The sequence below is a fragment of the Hypanus sabinus genome, chromosome 14, assembly GCF_030144855.1.
Source record: "Hypanus sabinus isolate sHypSab1 chromosome 14, sHypSab1.hap1, whole genome shotgun sequence".
NCBI lineage: Eukaryota > Metazoa > Chordata > Chondrichthyes > Myliobatiformes > Dasyatidae > Hypanus > Hypanus sabinus.
In genome coordinates this window covers 57,234,464-57,249,492 of record NC_082719.1, presented here as the reverse complement: position 1 = coordinate 57,249,492, position 15,029 = coordinate 57,234,464, and the positions used below count along the sequence as shown (strand labels likewise).

Genomic DNA, 15,029 nt, shown 5'->3' with positions numbered 1-15,029 from the left:
GAATGGAATTTACTGTTAAGAATAAGCTAGTATGGTGCCTCACTGGCCCCTCTTGCAGGATAAGTGAATGCCTCATGACCCTTCAGATTGTATGTGGAATCAATAACCGTCAGTCGTCAGTGTCTGATTAGAAGCTCTTTGTAGATTTCTAAAGAAGTCCAACCTTGAAAATATCACATAGGAGACAAACTCCTAGTTGATTAAAGTGCTAGTGTCAGCAAAGAAACAATATTTTAGTCACACGTGACTAGCAAGAAGAGAACATGAAGATGCTGGGTAAAGTGCTTTTTTACTATTCAGTACCTACCTTATCAAAACTCACGGCTACATCCACAATCCACACACTAGCACCTGTTAGATTATATCACCATCTGTGAGAGACTACAAGAATATCCATAAATGCAGCACCCTTACAGAGATCAATGACTGTTGTGCTGACAAGCTCCTAATTTGGTCTTCCCCCAAACAATGTTAATAACAAGAATATTGTCACAAGAGAAAAAAAAACACTCAAGATCTTAAAAGACTCTGCAAAGCCAATTTTTCTTCAGATAGCACCTCACAAAACAATCCAATGACTCCCAGTCAACATCAGCTGCAATGTGTACACATCATCTGGATTGCTTAAGATTCATCATAATTAGCACCTCTGACAATATCTTGGCTTCTTTACTAGAAAGTGCTTGCACTTATGTGAAGAAAATGGCTTGGACATTCCGTAGCTAATTTGCTGAAAACATAAGATGTCCTTGGGTTAGAAAATTCACCATGACTCAAGGGAAATAAAATAGATCTATGGAACTTCTCCTAGGGCGGGGAAAAAAAGATCTTGGATACTACTGATGAAGTCTTAACACTTAGTAGAGAGGAACTTTAGTTACAAACTCAAAACCACATCTCCTACATCTAGGAAGAGGAAATCATGCCAAGGTATCACAGAGGTACTAGTGACTATCTTCATGAAAAACATAAGTCAAATGTGATTGCATTGGTTCACCATCTGGGACATGTCCTCTTCTCATTACTATTATTAGGAAAGAGGTCCAGGACCTTCTGTGCCTGGGCAATTCCAGTGCTCATCTCAAAACCAAGATATGCTGTGAGAGTATCACATCAATGCATTAGAACTCTTTTGATCATTATCACTAGAAAACAAGCTAAGTATTTCAATGAATTTTCAAAACTAGTACCCCATATGACCAGTTTAATGTACTTATCCCATAAATAGTAATGTTCAAAGTTCAAAGTAAACTTACTTTGAAATATTAGAGAACTGTTCCATAATTCCAAAATGATAACCATAAATTAGAAAGAATATTTTTCAAATGTAAAGCACTTACCACTTGTCCATTTTGTGGGTTTTTATGAGCATATGGAGGACCACGAATGTGATTCCACATTTGTCCAGAAGTCATAGCAAATACCACACACTATGGAAAGATCAGAAGGCATTATGACTTCCCATGTTTTAGACCTTATAATTGACACATTCATTTCACAAAATTATATCCTACTTTCTAATCACAATGAAAGTGGCAAAGTCTTAAGCTTCACAAACAAGACAAAACCTGTATATGTTAGAGATCCAAAGCAATACACACAAAGTGCTGGTGGAACTCAGCAGGCCAGGCAGCACATATGGAAATGAATAAACAGTCAGCGTTTCTAACTGAGACCCTTCTTCAGAACAGGAAATGAAGGGGAGAGGTCAGTGTAAGAAGGTGGGAGGGAAGGACAAAGTGGGAGGTGATTGGTGAAACTGGGAGGGGGAAGGGCTGAAGTAAAGAGCTGGAAAGTTGATAATGGATTGGAGAAGGGGGAATTTGGCAAGAGATGATAGAAGTCCATAGAAGAAAGGGAGGAGTACCAGAAGGAGGTGATGGTCAGGTAAAGATATAAGGTGAGAGAAGGAAATAGGAATGGAGAATGGTGAGGGGGAGGGGGGAGCAATTACTGGAAGTTCAATAAATTGATGCTCATGCCATCAGGTTGGAGGCTATCCAGACGGAATATAAGGTGCTGCTCCTCCAACCTGAGTGTAGCCTCATTACGGCAGTAGAGGAAGACATGCATTGACATGTCAGAATGGGAATGGAAAGTGAAAATGAAATAAGTGGTTACAGGCAGATCCCACTTTTTCTTGCAGGTGGAGCGTAGGTAATCAACGAAGCAGTCTCCCAATCTACGTCGAGTCTCACCAATATACAGGAGCACCAGATAAAGTAGATAACCCCAAAAAGACTACCAGGTGAAGTGTTGCCTCATCTGGAAGAACCGTTTGGGGCCCTGAATGGTAGTTAGAGAGGAAGTGTAGGAGCAAGTGTGGCACTTGTTCCACTTGCAAGGATAAATACCAGGAGGAGATCAGTGGAGAGGGACAAGTGGGCAAGGAAATTGCATAAGAAGCGATTCCTGTGGAAAGCAAAAGGTGGCGGGGGGGGGGGGTTTCCTGTTGCAGATGACAGAAGTTACAGAGAAGTATGTGCTGGATGCAGAGGCTAATGAGGTAGTAGGTGAGAACAAGAGAAACCCTACCCCTAGTGGGGTAGCGAGAGGATAGGATCAGGGCAGATGTGTGTAAAATGGAAAAGATGCAGATGAGAGAAGCATTGATGGCAGAGGAAGGGACATTTCATTAGCCCTGGGATACAAAGCCTCATCCTGAGAGCAGGTGCAGCAGAGACGAAGGAACTGAGAGAAGGGGATGGCACTTTTACAAGTGACAGGGTGGGAAAGGGTTTAGTCTAGGTAGCTGTGAAAATCAGAGGGCTTATAAAAGATAGCAGTAGATAGACCATCTCCAGAGATAGAAGCAGAGAGATTGAGAAAAGGGAGGGGGCTGTCGTAAATGGACCAAGTAAATTTGAGGACAGGGTAGAAGTTGGAGGCAAAGTTGATGAAGTTGATGAGCTCAACATAGGTGCAGGAAGCAGCACCTATGCAGTCATCGATGTAGCGTTGGGGAGTGATACCAGTATAGGCTTGGAACATGGACAGTTCCACGTAACTGACAAAAAGGCAGGCATATGTGGGACCCGTGCGAGTGCCTATGGTTACACCTTTTGTTTGGAGAAAGTGGAAGGAGCTAAAGGAGAAATTATTGAGAGTGAGGACCAGTTCTGCCAGATGGAGGAGAGCAGTGGTGGAGAGAAACTAGCTGTCCTGAAAGAAGTGGAGAGCTTTAAGGCCTTCCTGATAGGGGATAGAGGTGTATAGAGACTGGACATTCATAGGGAAAATGAGGTGAGTGGGGCCTGGATGCTTGAAGTCATTGAAAAGATCAAGACCGTGAGAAGTAATATAGATGTAGGTAGGAAGAGACTGAACCAGCGGCAATAAAAGAGTCAAGGTATGCAGATATAAGTTCAGTGGGGCAGGAACAAGCAGAAAAATGGGTCTACCTGGACAGGCAGTGCTCTTTAGTGGGGTCCTGTTCAAGGGGTAAGTAAGAAGAGGTTCTGGGAGCTGTTGGCTGATCTCAGCAAGGTGGAGGTCGGTCCAGCAGACTACTACTGTACCTCCCATATCAGGGAGTTTGACGGCGAAGTTAGGATTGATGCTGAGAGAGTGGAGAGCAAGCGTTCAGAAGGAGTGGGGATAGAATTGGAGAGAGGAATGTTAAAATCAAGACAGTTGATGTTAGCAGTTAGCAATAAGAAGATGCAGAACAGACAGAAGACAAAAGCGAGGTGTCCAGGAAGGAGGAGGGCTGAAGAGAAGGGGTCATTGGTGTGGGTGAGAGAGTCCTTGCTATAGAAATAGACACAGAGACAGAGGTGGTGGAAAAAGAGCTCAGTGTCATGGCAGGTGCAGAACTCTCTGAGGTGCAGGCGCAAGGGGACAAAGATGAGGCCCTTACTGAGGACTGAATGTTCTGCCTCAGAGAGGGGAAAGTCAATGGGAATTGGGAAGACCCAGCACAGATGAGAGCTGGTATCAGAGGGGGGAAGATGGCTGGTAGTGTCTTAAGCTTAATTCAGCCTCAGGAAACAAGTCAAATTCGTTATAGTCATAGAAAAGGACAGCACAGAAATAGACTCTTTGACCCATCTAGTCCATGCCAAAACTATTGAAACTGCCTACCGCCCTTGACCTGCACCAGGACCATAACCCTCCATTCCCCTATCAACCATGTACCTATCCAAACTTCTCTTAAACATTGAAATTGAGCTTGCATGTACCAGTTGCGGTGGCAGCTTGTTCCACATGTTCACAACCCTTTGTGTGCAGAAGTTTCCCCTCATGTTCCCCTTAAACTTTTCACTTTTTGCCCTTAACCCATGACCTTGAGTTGTAGTCCCAACCAACCTCAGTGGAAAAAGACTGCTTGCATTTACCCTATCTATAACTCCCCTCATAATTTTTGTATACCTCTATCAAATCTTCTCTCAATCTTTCTATATTCTAAAGAATACAATTGTAACCTATTCAATCTTTCCTTAAAACTCAGGTCCTCCAGTACCAACAAAATCTTTGTAAATTTTCTCTGTGCTCTTTCAACCTTATTTACATCTTGCCTGCAGGTAGGTGACCAAAACCGCACACAATACTCTAATTGGACCTCACCAATATTTTATACAAGTTCTACATAACATTCCGTCTCCTGTACTGAATACTTCGATCTATGAAAGGCCAGTGTGCCAAAAGGTTTCTTTACAACCCTATCTAACTGTGATACCAGTTTCAATGAATTATAGACCTGTATTCCCAGATCCCTTTCTTCTACAGCATTCCTCAGTGCCCTACCATTCACTGTGTAAGACCTACCCTGGTTGGTCCTACTGAAGTGCAACCTGTCTGCATTATATTCCATCTGCCATTGTTCCAGGTGGTCCAGATGCCGCTGCAGGGTGTGATAGCTTTCCTCACTGTTCACTATACTCCCAATCTTGGTGTCAATGGCAAATTTGCTGATCCAGTTTACCATATTATCATCCAGATTGTTGATATAGAAGACAATCAACAAAGGACTTAGCATTGACCCATGCAGCACTCTACTAGTCACAGGCCTCCAGTCAGAGAGGCAGCCATCTACTATCACTCTCTGGCCTCTCCCACAAAGCCAATATCTAATCCAATATACAAATTGATTAAAAAAAAGTGTTCATAGTCTTCTAAACTCCAAGGAATACAGGCTCCAAATAGCTAGTCTTTCTTGATAGGACAACACCGTTATCTCAGGAGTTAGTCTGCTTAATTATTTTATTTTCCAATGTTGCAATACTATTTTTGAGATAATGGGATCAAAACCATATCCTGTTTTCCAGGTGAAACTTCACCAACATCCTATAACTCCAAACCCTTTGCAATGATGGCCTAATGTTGTTTGCCTTCTTAACTACTTGTAGGACCTGCCTGGCATCTTTTTGCGATTCATGCATCAGAACACTGAGATCCCACTGTACTTCTGTCCTCCTCCATTTAGATAATAATCTTTCTTTTAATTTCGCTTAATGAAGTGCATGACCTAACATAATTGGGAGAAATGCACATTGTTCACAACCACTGACATACTGATACTGAGTTGGAGCTTCATTTTAAGAGGCTGGTTTGATGTGATGACATTATTACATAAAGATTTTTAAAGCGCTTTTGTGGTTAAGTTTTGAAGTTCAATAAAATGTGTTATAGGTTTCATTAAACAAAAAATGCCTCACTTACTTTTATTTATTTTATTTTATTTAAACAAAGTGACCCTGATGCTCTAGAATGACTCCAGAACTATTGAACATGTTGGCCAACACATTCACATTGAAACTGCCAGAGGCTTGGGAGCAAAATGCCATTGCTTGGTTTGTACAAGCCGAAGCCCAATTTGCAGCACATTAGGATATCAGAGATTTGTGAACACCATGGGTTCCAGCTGCCAGCGATGACTACTATTCATTATGGAAACCTTTCAGGGTTGACGCTTCCTGTGTAACATGGGTGCTCAAGTGAGTGTGCTGCCAGCATCGCCTATTGATGAGAAGGCAAAAAGCCTCACTGGAGGCCACCCATGCCAGCGGGATCCAGACTTGCGGGACATGACAGGTGACTCTCTGCTTCAGTGGGCATGTTATACACGGGACTTCGTACTGGCTAAAGGGTCTAGACCTCTACTCGGCGCAAATTTTCAGTCTGGTCAGAAACCATTTGTGGATGTTAAGAATGGCTGGCTTGTGGATGTCCAGGACTTTGGGTTGTTACCATGTCCCCCCAGTAAGATCCCCACAATGACTCTGTCAAGCACATACACCACCATATGTGAGTTTATTCAACTGCTGGGTGAGTTCCCAAACCTCACCAAGCCCACATTCTCCACTACAGTAACAAAACATGGGGTTGAGTACCACATTCCCACAACTGGCCTGTCAGTCCATCCCAGCACATGTAGACTGGACCTTGAAAATCTGGCAACTACGAAGGTTGAGTTTGCCAACATAGAATGCCTCAGCATTATATGCTGGTTGAATAGCCCCTGGGCCGGGCTTCACCCCTCTATATGGTCCCTAAGTGCGTTGATGATTACTGACACGTTAATGAGTCCACCACCCCCAATCATTACCTGGTCACATCCAGGATTTTTCAATGTGTTTAGCCAGAAAGTTAATATTTTTTTTTCCAAATTCAATCTAGTTAGGGGCTATCATCAGATGCCTGTGTGCTCGGAGGACATACCCAAAACAGCTATGATAACCCCGTTCCACTTTTTTGAGTTTCTGCATATGCCGTTTGAAATGAAAAATGCAGCACAGACTTTCCAGCAGCTGATGGACTCTGTGTTAAAAGACTTAAAATTTTCTTTTAGCTTACCTAGATGGCATACATGTTGCAAGTGCATCCAAATCTGAACACATATCTCATCTCCTCACACTTTTTGAGCACTTAAGCCAACAGGGTTGATCATCAACCCTGCTAAGTGCCAGCTTGCATTGTCAAACATTTACTTTCTCAGCTATCGCATCTCCACAGGAAGTGTGAAACCCCTCCCATCAAAAGTAGGCACTATTATGGATTTCCCACTACCCTGCACTACAAAAACTCCACAAGAGTTTTTTGGTATGGTAAATTTCAATCACTACTTCATTCCACAGGTTGGTGAACTTATGCTACCCTTGTATAGTGTGCTTAAAGGTCAAGTGCTTGAGAGGACATGACCAGGGCATTTGATAAGCTCTTTCTAAGTCGACCCTACTGACGTACCTGCTCCCAACACACTCATAGCCATTACTACTGACACCTCAGACTATGCTGTGCATGCTGTGCACTAACAGTTAGCTGAAGGTGAGTGACAGACACTCGCCTTCTTCAACCAGGAGATCCGCACCATCCCCACTCCCCCGAGAGGAAGTACAGCCCACGTGACCATGAGCTTTTTGGTCTCTATCTAGCTGTCTGACGTTTTTGTTTTCTTCTAGTTGGTTGCCATTTCACAGTGTTCCTTAACCACAAACCCCTCATGCACGCGATGGCCTAAATAGACCCTTAGTCTGCATGGCAGCAACACCACTTGGCCTACATATCCAAGTTCACAACTGACATACAACATATCAAGGAGGAAAATATGGTTGATTGCCTCTCAAGGCCAGCCATTGAAGCCACACACATAGGAGTTGACTATTCCAGAATGGCTGCCGACCAAGTTTCTGACCAAGAGGTCCAGGTTTACTGAACAGCAGATTTGGGCCTGCGTTTGGCTGATATTAAGCTCAGGGAATCTGTGATTTATCTCAACAGCTCACCTTCGCCCCATAGTGTCCGCAAACTGGAACCTGACTGCTTTCGACTCCATATCTGGGCTCTTGAATCTGGGCCAGAAGGCCTCATAGAAATTGGCTGCACTAACATTTGTATGAGATGGCTGCAGAAAAAAAAACATGCATGATTGGAGTGCAGCCTGTGTGGAGTACCAGTGGGCACAAATTAACTGTCATGTTCAGGTGCCATTGCCACCTCTTGAGGTCCCTAGGTAACGGTTTGACCATGTCAATGTGGACATTTTTGGTCCTCTTCCCCACCCTCAACATCATTTCATCCACCTCCTTACCATGGTGGACTGTCCCACCAGGTAGCCAGAAGTCACCCCTCTAGCATCAACAAAAGCTGCAGACCTGGCTCAGACATTCATCAGCACTTGGGTCGATATTTCCTCTGACTGCGGTCCCCAATTCATTTCAGACCACTGGGCTTCAATGGCCCGGAACCTGGGTGTTAGGCTACATCACAACACAGCGTATCACTCGCAGTCCAATGACCTATGTGAACAGTTTCACTGCTCCTTAAAGGTTGCTCTCTGGGTTTCTGTGACTGATGAATGTTGGCATGATCATCTCCCATGGGCCATGCTGTGGTTCAGGACTACTCCAAACAAGGGCCTGCAGTCGTCTGCGGCTGAGTTGGTATACAGACAACCTTTACAAATGCCAGGTGATTTCATTCCTGACAACACAACCTCCTGGTCAGCCTCTCAGCAGCATTCCACCCTCCTCAGTAAATTCAATTCCTTTTCACCTATTCCTACCTCCCATTGTGGCATACAGCACTCTTGGATTCCTACTGACCTAATTCTTCCTCATTTGTTTTCATCCACAGCACATCAACAGCCCCATATGCCCTCTTATATTGCCCAATTCTGCATTTTGGAAAGGGGAGAAGAGACTTTTATCCTAGAGAAGAGGGGGTAAACCTGAACATATTTTGATAGATCGCCTTAAACTGGCCCACCAAGATTTGGAGTATTCTGCTGCCATAGCCCCTGGCACCACAACATGATTACGAGTGTGTCAATGCACTTCTGGATGAGCCAGAAGCATCTGCAGTTTGTTCACCCATGGAATATAGGACCCGAGCTGGGCAACTCATCTGAGCTTCAGCCAGGTTCACATCACAATGCTGGTTATAGTGAATTCTGAAATTCTTAGCCGGGGGGGGGGGGGGGGGTGGTGGCGGTGTGGTGGTAGTGCCTGTGTAGGGGATGTAATTGGGAGGAATGTACATAATTCACAACCACTGAAATGGAGTTGGGGTTTTACTTTAAGAGACTGGTCTGATGTGATGATGTTATTATGTAAAGATTTCTAGTGCACTTTTGTGTTTAGGTTTTGGAGTTCAATAAAATGCGTTATAGGCTTTATTAAACATAAAATACCTCACTTCATTTTATTTGCATAAACCTACAACCTCACACTTCTGAATATTAATCCTCATTTGTTGTTCCTTGACCTATTCACTTAGTCTATCTACATCTTGTAGAATCACTGTATCCTTATTACAACATGCCCTTCCAACTATTCTTTCATCAATTATTAAAATAGTTCCAGGGATGAAGACACTTAAACTGGAGAAGCTGTTGTTGCAAGAGATCTTGATAAAAGTAAATTCATTAAGGGTTCAGACAGAGAAGAGAGGGTCTGTTCCTATTGACTAAAGGGAGGAGAGCCAATAGACATAAGAATGAATACAAACGGTAAAGGAAAGAACAACTACAGGAAGAAATCATTTATGTAACTCATGACTGAGGTCTGGAATGCACTGCATGAGATCATGATGAAAACATTCATGCAGCATTCTCAAAGGAGCTGGTGTGATATCTGAAAGGAATGAATGAATGAATGTAATTTTATTTTTCAGTCAGTACACTTTTATGCAGCACCATAAAAGTGGAGTAGAAAATTGTTCTAACACAAAACTAACTTCATGATATTACAATCATCAGTCAAAATACGTGATTCTTTGACTGATGTTTGAATTTTAAATAATAAGCACATGTGGCTAACTAGGCTTTGAGTTTTATTACAAATGTTATCAACGTGAAACACTAACTTTGCTCTTTGCTCTCATCAGAGATATTGCCTGATCTGCTGATTATCTCTTGTATTTATTGTTTTTATTCATCTCAAAAAGCACTTTAAATGCTAGTTTTGATATGCTCAGTCAGATTTCAATCAAAAACATGTTGTAGAAAAACACCTCTCAAATTACAGGCTCCACAATTAACTAAAAATAACATCCTTGTTAAAGAAGATGCTCATAATATAAAATACTTTAACTGCCCTGTGGTATCAATTTGGAAAAAAATATGGCGTAAATTGGAATCTGAGAGATGGTATTGAGGAGTCATAAAAGACCTTAAGTGAAAAGGACAACAACCATTCTTGAGAATTTAAAGTATGCTTGCCTCAATTCAGTCAATTATATTAGTTCTGTTTCTTTGACAGTTTCAAATGTTCTTAAACTTAACTTTCACATGTCTCATTCTCTGAATTTTCATCCCTTTAAACTTAAAAGAACTAACTCCTAACTTCATTTCATTGTGAGAGTAGAGCCAAAGGTACTGCACTCTTGTACCAGTGTGATACTTTCTGATTACCTTGCACCTTTGAATGAAGTCTTATGCAGCCAAGTTAAGATAATCTTTGTGTCCAACCTCACAAATATTATCATTAAGGTTTATACTGTCCTTTGTATGATTGGTTCTAACTTTGCCATCAATTACAAGCAACTGTGTATCATCTTTATTGACATCTTGCTATTTCCTCATACTAAAATTTTAGCTCATACTTATTAAAAGCATCATATATAATCTCTTGAAACTGGACATGCAAACTGGGTCCAGAAAAATAGGATGAAGGAAGAAAAGGGCCTAAGGAAGTAAATTAATTAAAAAAAAAGAACTTTTGTTGACTGATAGCTGGCAGTTTGATGGGGGCTGTCAGCAATCAGCCATTTGTGCCTCAGGAAATCTCTGTCAAGCACAGCCTACCAAAACAGTCCACTGAATCCAGCAGTGCAGCAGTGACTCCCTGAGGATTGTTAACTTTATACAAGGGTGCACTTAAATTGGAATGTCTGTCCCATTAAATAATATATTGTACATACAAATATTTATTTAAACTTTAAAATATTTTACATTTTTAAAATGATTTAAATCTTCTTCAATAATTTTTAAAGATCTCTTAGACATTTAAGATTACATTAAAAAGCCTTTGAGGCCTATAAATTTTCCATACTGAGTCTGCTGGTGCGGACTCAGATTGTTTAGCCCTCTGAATGGGAATGTTTAAGTGCAGTCAGCTGATTACAGCAGTTGGCAATTCAGGTCTGGTATGATTTGGTTAACATCTCATCTAGGGGGCAAGGATGAATATTGGTCCTCCTCCAGGCCTCAACAGAAAAGCTTTGACTTCGCCTGCCCTCTCGCAACAACAACCCTTCTCCATAAATGACAGACTTCTAGTACCTAGAATTTTTGCACCTTCCATGCAGAATCAATTTACTAGCCAACTATCACTTTCCAAATGGACAGCTCAACTTGGGCATGATGATGAGGTGCATAAATTAATGAAAAAATGTCATCTCTAAGGCAGGTCATTTTAATTCCCATATTTCTCATATTTTCTTATGGCAAAGATTAAGCCGATTTGGGCTATTTTGCTTGTGTCAGGTCTAAGAACAACTTGCCAATCAACGTAAACCAGTCAAATGTTGGAGAGCACACTTTCAGAGGTCAAATTCTGTTACAACATATCTTAAGAGCATTGATATACAGAGGGATCTTGGGATACGTCCATAACTGCATGAAAATGGAACAGATGATGAGGGAAGTGAAAATTGTGCTTGATATGCTTGTCTTCATAGGCCAATATATTGAGTATAAGAACTGAAATTCCATGTTGCAGTGTGGTACAAACAATTAGTTAGATCACAATGACAGTACTGTGTATATTTCTGGTCACCACACTATACGAAAGGTGTTTGCAATTGAGAACATATAAAAGAGATTCATTAGATACTCTGGAATGGGGAGCTATAATAATGAGAGATTGGATAACCTCAAAGTTCAAAGTAAAATGATCAAGCTATACATGTTACCATACACTATCTTGATATTCATTTTCTTGCAGGCATTTACAAGAAAATAAATAAAGACTGATAAATAACTTGTGTGCAAAAGAAGACAAAATGTGCAAATAAGTTGTAAAAAGTCTTTGAAAGCAAGTCTGTATGTCATAGAATCAGTTCAGATGATGATGATTGAAGTTAGCTACTATTTCAGGAGCCTGATGGTGGTAGGGTAATAACTGTACCTGATTCTTTCTTTGGTCTTTTCTGTTCCTGGGCATTGGTGTTTACTTGCTAGGCCATAATGTCAACATTTGCATCTATAGAAGATTGTTCAGGTTTTTGCTGACATTCCAAACCTATTCAAACTTCCAAGAAAATAGTAATGCTTTATTTACGTGATAGTCCCAGGACAAATCCTGACAAATGCTGACAAAAAATTATAGCCACTGACTCTTCACATCTGTTCCTTCAATGACTCTGGATTTGTTTTCACTGAAATGTTGAAAGATGAGGGTCACAGATAGGATAGATAGACCTTTTTTACCAGAGCAGAAGAGGGCTACAACCAGAGGATACAGGTTTAAAATAAGAAGGGCGGTTTAAAAAAGATCTGAGGCTACGTTTTTACCACATAGCGTGGTAAATATCTGCAACAAGCTGCCAGAGTGCATAGTGGAAGCAGATATAATTACAAAATTTGAAAAGTGTTTGAACAGTTCATTGGATAGAAAAGGCATAGAGGGCTACAGGCTGAGGTTGAGAAAATGGGAATGACATAGATAGACAAAAGTGATGGCATGAATGAGGTGTAACCTATCCTCTCTCACTTGATCCTTAATTTCCCCAATTCTCCTACAGCCTACCTAAATAAGAATTTTTTTTTTAATTGCCTGTTTCTCATCTCAAGATCAGAATCAGACATGTAAACAAAATCAGAAGCAAAGATGTATAAGATGATGAGAAACATTGATCGTGTGGATAGTCAGAGGCTTTTTCCCAGGGCTGAAATGGCTAACACATGAGTACAGAGTTTTAAGGAGCTTAGAACTAGGTACAGAGGAGATGTCAAGGGTAAGTCTTTTACGTAGACAGTGATGAGTGCATGGAATGGGCTGCCGGCAACGGTGATGGAAGCGGATACAATAGGGTCTTTTAAGAAACTCCTGGATAGGTACATGGAGCTAAGAAAACTAGAGGGCTATGGGTAACCCTAGGTAATTTCTAAAATAAGTACATGTTCAGCACAGCATTGTGGGTCGGACCTGTATTGTGCTGTAGGTTTTCTATGTTTCTTTCTACTCTAATAGCAATGAAAAATCTAACCAAATTATTATGACATATTTAATACCAAATAAAACTCACTTCATCCAAATGTGAATATATTATGTTAAATTCAGTGAATTTTTGCTCATGGTCAATTTCTAAAACAGACATTTGCTACAATGAGTATCAATCAAGGCATAAACCTGCTCAGACTCTGACTGATATGCAACCCTGTGTGAAGGGTGACTGTTGCAATAGCAATATCAGGGTAAAAAATAAGTAAATGTTTTGTATTTGTGAGAGGATGTGATTTTCAGAGACAAATTCAAAAATAACCCAGTGGAACCCTTTCCACACATCTCCTCTGTTTCCCAGACTGCTGTTTTCTCCTCCATCACTTCAAAAAAGAAGAGAGTTCCAGTGGTCCTCACTTTTGTAGAATACAACCTTTCCTACCACTATCCAGAGACATAAATAGTCCTTCCAGGTGAGGCAAAGATTCACATGCAGTTCCTCCACCAACTTTATCTATTGCATTTGGTGCTATTATACACCAGGGAGATGAAGAGCAGATGAAACAAGCAGTTTGTCAAGCACCTGCTCTCTGCAACTATCCCAAGCTCCCACTCGCATGCCATTTCAACACCTCTTCTCATTCAAACACCCATCTCTTATTGGTCTTTTCCATAGCCAGGTTGAGGCACAATGCAAACTTAAATAACAGCACATCATATTCCTTCAGGTCATTTTCAGCTAACCCAGAGTTTTTCTCTTTCTTTCTCCTTCTGATCTATTCCTGATTCTCCCATTTCTACTCTCTCTCACATACCCCAACTTAATACCTCAACATTCATTCTTGTCCTCTATACCTTCTGATTCCACCCACTACCTACAGATTTAGCCCATAGGACTTGCCTCCCCATCTGGTTGTGTATGTTCTTCATTTCACCCTTAATGAAGTACATTAATTATCAAGTACATTTAATATCGAAGAATATATAAATTATACAAGCTAGAGATTTGCTTGCTCACAGGTAGCCACAAAGCAAGAAACCTGAAAGAACCCAATTTAAAGACAACAAGGAATAAAAATTAAAATAAAACACCAACATTTGATGTGCAAGAGAAAAAAATACAAATCATGCAAACAATTGAAGTGAACAACATTCTGAATGGAGAATGAGTCCTCAGGTCCAAACCCTGGAGCAGCTTGGAGTAGGCCCAAACCCTCGCTTATAAGATCAAATTAGTGGGCACAGAACACAGCAGCCAGGGCATCTTCATAGCCTCAGCAACATAGAGAAGACCATTGCAGAGAATGAGTAAAATTGGCACTCATCCCAACTGACATCCTGTCTTTTCCGTTTATCTGAGCTGGCCTTTAACTTGACCCAATGACAGAAGAGCTTCCATACCTTGGAGAGAGGAGTGATCATCACAAAGAACAGGCAAAATTGACTCTCGTCTCCAATATGCGCCAGTGTTTAAATTGTCTAAACAGCATATTGTATCTCACACTAGGGCCCATGTCCCGCTGCTACAAAAGGCCCTGGGCCTGGACAACGCAGCCCTGTGACTCACTCCAGGCCCAGATTCCAATGCCCAGCTCAAAACCACTCTCAAACTCTTCAGATCAACTGGGCACCCAGAGCAATCCAACCTTGCATCTGGGCCAGTTGTACAAGCATCAAGATCGAATCTCCTCTGCCCGGTCCTTGACTTCTCCTTGCAGTGCCCAGAGCGATTCAATCTTGCTCCTGGGCCAGCTGTATGAGGATTGGATCTCCAGCTGTATCAATTTATCTCCCAAACTCAACTCGCCATTGCTTGCCTCTTCACTGTTTGTGGCAATAATTTAGTGCAATATACCTCAGAAAAAGTATTTTTAGTTGGATTTCTTAGCTTTTTGACTACCAGGAAGCTGTTGCACATGTTCTGCT

General features: G+C 41.4%; 1 protein-coding gene across 1 annotated transcript in view; it reads right to left on the bottom strand.

Annotated features, from left to right (window-relative positions):
- Window positions 1-15,029, bottom strand: part of tusc3 (tumor suppressor candidate 3) — a 380,924-nt gene that overhangs the window by 230,793 nt on the left and 135,102 nt on the right. The window contains exon 6 of the mRNA XM_059989264.1: window positions 1,341-1,430. Within this exon, the coding sequence (XP_059845247.1) occupies window positions 1,341-1,430 (90 nt within the window). The remainder of the gene's footprint in view (window positions 1-1,340; window positions 1,431-15,029) is intronic.